General features: G+C 37.4%; 1 protein-coding gene across 1 annotated transcript in view; it reads right to left on the bottom strand.

The window, feature by feature from the left end:
* LOC122799168 (platelet endothelial cell adhesion molecule-like) overlaps positions 1–9,014 on the bottom strand; it is an 879,258-nt gene extending 870,244 nt beyond the window's left edge. Inside the window, exon 1 of the mRNA XM_044068057.1 lies at positions 8,830–9,014. Coding sequence (XP_043923992.1) covers positions 8,830–8,899 — 70 coding nt within the window. The 5' untranslated portion in view covers positions 8,900–9,014. The remainder of the gene's footprint in view (positions 1–8,829) is intronic.
* Between the last annotated feature and the right edge of the window lie 629 nt (positions 9,015–9,643).

Raw genomic sequence — 9,643 nt, forward strand, 5'->3', positions numbered from 1 at the left:
TTAGACAAATTGATTATATTAAAAGTCTCAGTTTTGTCTCTTACTGTTCGTCCGTCGAGGATTCCGAAGTTGTTTGCGCCCTCGTCTTGATCAACCTCAATCTGCCCATCTTCTTGGATAAAAAAAACGTTTGATCTACCCCCACCATTGTTACTGGCTAAATTGCCTGAATTGGAGATAAATGAGCTAGTGTTGGCATTCCTTTCCACTAGCTCTTGTTCCCCATTGCTGCTCTTATCACATTGTAGACCTAACGGTTCAATTCCTTTGACCAGAAATAACCTCGGCTGAGGGTTGGGGGGTTTTGATTGGCTGTTTGTTCTGTTGTTTCTCCCATAAGGTCGACCCTTAAGTCCAACAGAGCTATTAGCTCTTGAATTTTTTCCATTATAATTAAAGTTATGGTTAAAGACAGCAAACCCCTTGTTTTTCTTCTCCTTCTGGAACAAAGGATCAAAGGTCTCAAAAGCAGTTTTGTTCTCGTAAGCCATTACATCACATAACAGCTTATTGTGCTTTCTAGTAATCACATCATTTTCATGCTGCTCCACATCACCCAAAACCTGCTCATATGTAAGATCTTCTTTAAATTCATTAGACAAGGCAAACACTTCCTCGTCGGCTGTCAAAATTTCACCCTTTAGCATATTCATTTTCTTAGAGTTATTGTCAATAAGTAATTTCAACAATAGCAACCCCACGTTGTTGAAAAACTCAATAAGTTCATTGAAAAAAGGGTAGCTAGAATCTATTCCATTCAGGCACTCGAAAAACTTCATCCCCTTTGGTACAATAAACAGTTCAATACAACGTTCAAAATACCTGTTCTTGAGGTCAAGGGACCTATACTTTTTTAGCATTCTACTTAGTCTTTCACATTTGTTGTGATATTCCTCCATTTTGCCCTAGTAGTTCTATAATCCGTTTTATTAAAAGGGTCAAATGGATTGTCCAAAACTGAGCGGATATTATTATACTATAAATGACCATGTTCACTGTCAGTAGACTCCCTTAGTGGAACTGAAGGATTATTAAAGTTTAATTCAACAACTGTCATCTGATCCTCATCCGAACTGCCTGGCCATTCTCGCACTTCACCTTGATTGGAAGCCAATAATCTTAAAGATTTTTGAATATCGACCATCGAAGCTAATAATAACTTCAATAAACCCGAATCATTGGTAGAAGGAGTAGGATGCAAACTCATGTCCATCAAGGGATCATTCACCACCTCGGCCATCGGAAACCATGCTGTCCAAGACTACTAACCTGAAAAGACGCGAAAACGAAGAAAAAACAACTGAACAAAGAAAATCCAGGAATTCCGAAGCTCAATGAAGGCTGGTGAAAAAAACACAACTTACTTTGTGTACACACAAAGTTTTGTTAACGCTTTCATCAAAATGACTTCATCAGAAAATGCTCCAAATGGTACTAAAAAACTGTTCACAACCCACATATATAGTAAGTCAATTAACCAACTGAATCAATAATTGAATAATTAAAACTGTGCCAAGTAAAACAATTCATACAATTTTAATTTAAAACAGTATTAACAATCACCAAACTTTACGACCTTTAACTTTCTATTTTTTTTAAAAAAAAAATAATATTTATAAAGTTTGGTGACTGTAATATTGTTTTAAATTAAAATTGTATGAATTGTTTTACTTGGCACAGTTTTAATTATTTAATTATTGATTCAATTGGTTAAATCACTTACTATATATGTGGGTTGTGAACAGTTTTTTAGTACCATTTGGAGTGTTTTCTGATGAAGTGATTTTGATGAAAACTTTTATGGAAGAATAACTGGAATAAATCAAGAGGAATGCTTAAGTTATTCCTCAAAATACTGTATTATACTGGGATATATGGGAACATTGTAAAGGGGATAGTGGATAAATTAAACCAAATGTATTTTTTTGTTTGTTCATGGTTCATTTGGACTGTAAAGTATATCAAGAAAGAAAATGTACCTGGGGAGTCAATAAATTCCAGATAAGCTTAGCACAAAGCTTACACAGAGTTTATGTGTTTGCACGATGAACAGTAGCGTTAATTGCACATGTATGTAGTGTATTGTACTTACACGAATACAAGCAAAGTTTCATGGCCAGCAACAGCATTGCTGGCCAAGAAACATGTAGGACAGCATGAAGACATACAGAACATGCAGACAAGTTTACCTACAGGCAAACTTGCTCTGTGGAATTGCTTTGACTGCCACAGTAATTACCAGGGTTACCAGGGCTAAAATGAATGCAATGAATGCCGTACTAATACATTACAGAAAACTGTAGTCAGTGTAATGTACAGTACAACTAAGAAAAAAATGTTGGTAAGTCAGCTCCAAAGGCTAGGCACATGCAGGTACAAAAATTCAGGTAACTGTCAGTAATAATCCGATCCAATGTACTTAGTACCAGAAGTTGTAAACACACTGCTTTATTCACCAAAACAAAGGTAAAAGTAAAACGCTGCACCAGCGTTTTTCGTTCTGATAAATATCAGAACTTCTTCAGACAACCAACAACACTAGTTCAAAGCATTTTAAAACAAAGCACTAAGTTAAGGCAGATGTCAGTAATTACATTAATTGCTGTATCCCTTGTATTTAAAGCGATACACTCAAATAACTTCTTTTATGTAATACTGAACCAGAAGTTTTTTTTAAAAGCCTAACCAAAATTGTCACTTAAATATTTTTTTACATTAAAAACATAAAAAGAAATCATTCTTATAATGTTATCATATCATATCTAAATTCTTCTACTTACATCTATACTCTAAAACTACACACAAGTACCACTAAAAAGTCATATATAATAAAACCTTAAACTATGCTGATGCTAGTAAGTATTGCTAAATACTGCTTACTTACAAAGCTGTGTTTTGGTTCTAATTACACCTTCAAGGGCCTTCAATGACAAACACCAACAACAATAAGAATAATAAAAAATGAACTATCTCAGTAAACTTTTTATCTTTAAAATACATGAAATTGAACAACACTCATTTAACCCTGGGTCTCTGCAGCTAACCGAAGCTGCCACGCTAATTCTTTCTTTTCTAGTTCCAATTTTAAAAATTGGTCATTCACAAAGCTAAAATCCACTAAGTCTTTCACAATTTGGTCTATGGCCATGAACGATAACATTATAAGAATGATTTCTTTTTATGTTTTTAATGTAAAAAAATATTTAAGTGACAATTTTGGTTAGGCTTTTAAAAAAACTTCTGGTTCAGTATTACATAAAAGAAGTTATTTGAGTGTATCGCTTTAAATACAAGGGATACAGCAATTAATGTAATTACCGACATCTGCCTTAACTTAGTGCTTTGTTTTAAAATGCTTTGAACTAGTGTTGTTGGTTGTCTGAAGAAGTTCTGATATTTATCAGAACGAAAAACGCTGGTGCAGCATTTTACTTTTACCTTTGTTTTGGTGAATAAAGCAGTGTGTTTACAACTTCTGGTACTAAGTACATTGGATCGGATTATTACTGACAGTTACCTGAATTTTTGTACCTGCATGTGCCTAGCCTTTGGAGCTGACTTACCAACATTTTTTTCTTAGTTTTCTGTGTGGTTTCTTTTGGTTGCTAATGTACAGTACAACATGTCTTTTGGCATTACTGAAATAAAGGATGTTGTAGTGATCATCAAGGGTAAATAGAATGCACTAAAATACACTAGCCTGAGGAAGTCTGTATATTGAAAAGGGCCACAGACATGAATGGTAGGAATGAAGGAAGAAGACATGTGAAACATAGTAATGTACACAAGATAAGGGCATGTCAATGTACATACACTCCAAAGGCAAGTCAGTAGCATAAAATTAAGCACATATGTACATAGCACAGTATGTACTGCAGTTTATACCACCTGTGTGCGTATATTTATATCATCACACATTATAATATATTATGTGACTGTCACATAAGGCTACACGCAAATGGAAATGAATGGTTGTGATATAAACATCACTGACATAATCACTGGACAGGACATTTAGCAAAGACGGTATATACAACAGGAAGTATGTGCATATTGTTAAGGTCTGCAAAATGACTTGCTTGAATATGTCTGAAATGTCAGCATACATCTCAACCAATCGGGGACACATAGGAACAAACTCATGGACAACATTAGACAGAAGCAGGCACAATCATAGACAATTTTAAAATAATACCACCATTAATCTGTGACATTAACGTAAAATATGTGATTGTAAGTTATTATACATATTCTGCAGGAACACAATTGTACAAATGTAATGATTTGTCAGTAATGTATAAGGGGAATGCAACACACCTTCTTCAAAAATTACCACTTTTTGGAGGGATTAAGAGGGACAATGTTACACCTATAGTTTAAATTAGAGGCAATATTGGCCAGTTGCGAGGTTTGCTTGACACATAAGCCACAGTTCACAACTTCCGGAATCCAACACATACCATCAATGCTGTCAATGAGCTGTGTATTTACTGGGTGCATCACAGAAAGACTTGTCACACATGCATCTTGTAGAACACCTTGAGTGGAGGTCTAGACTGTCAACTCCTAATGGTTATGCATCACAAAGACTACTTATGTATGACCGACAAGATATGTGAGCTCACTGTGCCAAAGTGATACACCTTAATAAAGCATCCCTGGATGACAGAGGTACTGGCCATATGGATAACACCACACTATTATGAGTAGATTCCTTACACACAGCTGTCTATTGCATGCATCTGCCACATGTAATAGCAATGGGTATTGTCTGAAGTATCTGCAATTGATGTATGAATTAAGACGTGATCCGTTATAATGAATGGTACAGCATTATGTGAGACAGATGGCAATGCATTGACTATGCCCATGTGCACAGAAACTACAGCACTGCAAAGTCTACCATCAATGAGTGAGGAAGCTGTCACTGTGATGCTCACAAACCAAATAACACACGGAGCACGCTTTCTATAACCATATGTCAAATCCAAGACATGTGCCACATGATCGTTGTCCCCCTGACACTGCCATGGAAACTTTATACTATCATGAAATCCTGACATGCATGCATATGTGTTCATACAAACTATCAAGTAGTAATACTGATGTGATGCACTGGTATGTCCATGATGCTGTGTAGTCACACTATAGCTGCACCTAGGATATAACTGAACTCCATAGGTTTATAGATGCATAGGAGAATACAAGACTAAACTCCTAAGATCCCATAAAAGCCTAGCCGTATTTAACCTGATTTACACAATTTTCAATAGCTATGTGAACAATGTTCGCACAGGGATGAGCCTATGGTACATTATCTAATTTTAATTACAGCAACATAATTGTCAGGATACACTCAGTTACACATTTAATTCATATGATGTTAACTGCTATACATAGTTTTATGTATAATTATCTTTATATTGTCATTTTTTTATATAATTTGTAGAGGAACACCAAAAAAAAAATTGGAGTGTGCTGAATTAGAACCATGGCACACCAGTGTTGTAGCCATGAACTTACATAGTACCACAGCATAAGCTATAGAGCATGTATATGTTTATACTCAGTACTGTCCAGAGTGCTGAGCAATGTGCAATGCCACTTATCATGTTTGCGAGCAGGAAGGTGAAACAAGTAATAATGTTTCATTTTAGCAAGTAAAAGTGTTTGTTTTAGTGTCTGCAGGTATCATTCATGCTGTCATCATTATTGTAGAGTGCTGACCCCCACACAACGCCACATAGTGTTTTTGCTCAAAGGAAGGTGAAACACATAATAATGTTTCTTTTTGCCTGCAGCACTAAGCCGTGTTTGTGCACAGATGAGCAATGTGCAAATGAGACTTTCTGCTTGAGAAAGGACGTGGGGATATGGCTGCCAGAATGCAGATTTAGAATCAGTTAGTGAATGATGTCAATGCAGTAGGGCGGTCATGGCAGGAGTTATGATCAGGTGCATCACTGGGCCACTGATATGATTTCATCAGCCCAGAGGAGAGTAGCTGCAGTTACCAAAGAACAGCTGGCTACAGGGGGAACCTGCTACCAAGCTCCAACTGACACCAAATGAAGAGTTTCTGTACACTGTCAGACATCCAGATAGCTCAGTGGAAACTGCACACCAGCATGTGATTTATGTTGGTGGTGATGTGGCTGGAATGACAACTGTGTCCTAGGAGCAGCTTCCAGGTAAGCCTACATTTGGCAAGTTTTAGATTTGCTGGTATAGTAAAATATATAATTTTAGTAATGCTTCCTGGGGCAATGTTTTCTGTTCCTACTGATAACATAATAGACTTATGCAACACAGTTGTTCATTACACATGGGCTGTGGGTGGATGTGTCAGCCAAATTTCAGTTAAAACTATTCCTACCAGACATATAGGCTATTGTGTATCCACTGTCCCCCTGTGTTATTCCCATTTTGATGTTTAATTTGTGCCCTTCCCTTGCTTCATTTCTTCCAGGACCATCCTCCCTACAGAGCGTGGAGTCATCTGCACATAGTAAGCAAATGTTTTTTTTTTTTTTGCATATTGATGATCATTCTTCAGATATACACATTTATCTCCATGTGTGAGGTGGGTATAATGAGTATCTGCATTACTGTACCATCTGCGATAGTGGGACCAGTGTTACTTTGTTATTATATAAATTGTTTTACTATTTAGTGTAAAAGTAATTTCATTCCTGTGTTTGTTACTTAGTATCACAGGTGATCCTGACAATGGAAGCGCAGGATTCCTACCACCTTTTGTCAGAGTATCAGTATGCTCTAATCATGATGTTGGCCAAAGAGACACACATTTGGGGGTGCAGAGGTTGAATCTGATACTTAGGTTGAGATTCAGCCATCCTCTGGATTTCCATAAGACACAGTCAGTATACCTATGCATGTCTACCCCACTGTTCCCTCAGACGTTGGACAGGTGTTGGGTAACAGACTTGATCAGGGTAGTGTAGTTACTGTAGCTTCAGTACTGGTTGACTCTGGCTGTAGCCAAAGTGTGGGCAAGGTGCCATGCAGGAGGGTTGTTAGGGGTGCACGCAAAAGGCCTACTGTCCACCCTCCACCTGATCCTGGTGTGTCATTACATGCCCCTCAACTTATGTTTAAGGTTGTAAAGGAGACACAGGCATGTTTCAATAGGGCTTAAAAGGACATGCTTAGGGTTCTAGATGTGACACAGGCTGGCGAGCATGAGTGCACATGCTGTGTGGCAGATTCAGTGGATTGGATGAATGACAAAATGGAATGGATAGTGTATGTTTTGGAACATCTGCTGGGAGGGGGTCAGCATCCATGTTGGCATAGATCAGCAGCATCATCTACTATTAGCCAATGTGGCCGTGCCTGATCCCATAGTGGCACTACTTCCACTGCTCCATCAGTGGTTGAGCCATCCACACCCAGACATGGTAGGCCACAGGGTCGTGGTCCTGGGTGCAGTCATGAGGAAAACTCATCCAGCAGACATCAGTTATGTTTGGGTAGCAGCAGCACATCTGACCATGGGCATGGATGTGCCAGTGCAACTTCTTGCAGTGTCAGTTCCCATGGTCAGGGGTGATGACGATGAACTGAACCTAAATATAGCTGTGCATTGGAAACACATAGTATAAGCAGCAATGACGGACACAAAACATAAAGCAGCAGCTAATGTCACTGTCACAAAGCATTAATAACATTAAAAAGTATACTTTCAGAACTGCAAAAGCCCACTGCATTTATATGAAGCCTTGTAAATACAAAAATTAAGGAATCACATTATTTTTTTTTATATTCCATTTAACAATATAACATAGAAAGACAACATATTTTGAAAAAAAAAATAGCTGGCTTCCATTCTACTGTGCTGACCTTCTGTGTAGTATAAGTTGTCAGAGTGGCGTGTGCAGTGTATCACAGTATACAATGGATCTAGTGAACATAAGACAAACACTATTTCTAAACAAGACAGTAGCCTATCATCTAGGAACACACAGGACTAGTCGCGCGCACACACACACACACACACACACACACACACACACACACACACACACACACGAATACTTAAAAGAGTTTTACCATATCTTATTATCAATAATGCTTTAAGGATGATCAACAGCTAAAGTCATTCCTCCAACTTAAGAGCTGACAAATTTATTTGTGTGTAAAAGTCCTTTAAATGTAATTTTATGGTATAAAAGAGCACATTATACCAGCAGAATTTACCATTGGTTCAGTCTTAGGTTTTCCTTTCCACACAGATACCAAAATTCTTTGCAACTAGCACTAGAGCACAGATGCAAAACTACAGATTCAGTAACTTAGATCACTTGTGCGTCCTGCAGTGTTAAAATAGATCTCTCCAAGCTGTTGATTTATGTTTCTATGTTTTAGGATTAATACAGGAACAGCTGAAACAAAAGCATCACAAGACTCAATATATTCCAGCTGCTAAGTGCTTATCTTTTGCAATTCTCTCACATCATAACCAAGACTATTGCCAGTTTCAATATAGGTGCATTTTGATGTGTATAATAATCATTATTCACTTTCCTTGTCTAGATATCTGTAAAGCACTGCTGCCCATACTACAAAGAAAGTCACAGCCAACTGCAATAGCACCTACACAAACCAATATAAAGTGAAATTCTCTTTAAAACAAAATCAAATAAGACAGTGGCTAGCTGGAGGCAGGTGCAGAACAATCAGTTTTTAATGGTCTTCCAAAAATATAACAGAATGCACCTGATTCTATGCCATCATAACATGATGATTTGTCACATGAACTGTCTGTACTGCAATTATATTTTAGATTTTCTGTAAGAGCAAGCATACCTTTCACAGCTAGAAGTATTACTGTCACAAGCAGACGTCCGACTCTGATACAGCTAAGACACTGAAACATTATGAAATATTTGCCAGCATGATTTCTACTTTCCACTTGTATCTTGCAAGTTGCTCAGTTCTTTTTTTGTCTGTAAGTGTGTTTCTTTCTCTTTCTGTAGCTAAAAAAGTTGTGAACGCCTCTGAATCTCGCTCCTGTTGGCTGAATGGCTGTAGTAGCCTGAACCTCAGCTGCATACAGGTCCTCCTCCCTTGGGGGAAAAATATAAAACTGGAATTTAAAAAGCACCACTAGGTATTAGTGGGAGCCCTGTATTTACGTCCAAGAATCTGTATTGTCTGCAAAATATGAAATATGGGACAGAAGGGTCCAATTTGATGAAGGTATTCCATTATTTTCCAGTTTTCTGCATTTTCATTCAGAATTTAAAACACACAGTTTTCATACAGAAAATACCTCACAGATGTAATAATTGCCAAGTCTGACCATCAAGTTAAAACCTCCTTTGGTGTCAAGAAATAAAAGGAATTTCAAGCAAGCCTGTCATTCAAAAAATTCTATCTGTAATATCATAACTGTCCACAGGAGGGACCTGCAGCTAGCAACATAAAATTAAAAAAAAAAAGTACATGTGACCAGACCCAACAAATGAATGTTAGTTGACATAGTTTCACTTTTGAGTTCTATATTTGAAACAAGGAAGAACCGGAAGGGACTGAAACCGAAGTGAAATTATAAGGTATCATAAAGTGAATACTGGAGATTGTACAATGTCAGAAAAAAGACAGGTTCCTGCAGCAGGAC

The sequence above is a fragment of the Protopterus annectens genome, chromosome 4.part0, assembly GCF_019279795.1.
Source record: "Protopterus annectens isolate FY-2018-M chromosome 4.part0, PAN1.0, whole genome shotgun sequence".
NCBI classification, from domain to species: Eukaryota; Metazoa; Chordata; order Ceratodontiformes; family Protopteridae; genus Protopterus; species Protopterus annectens.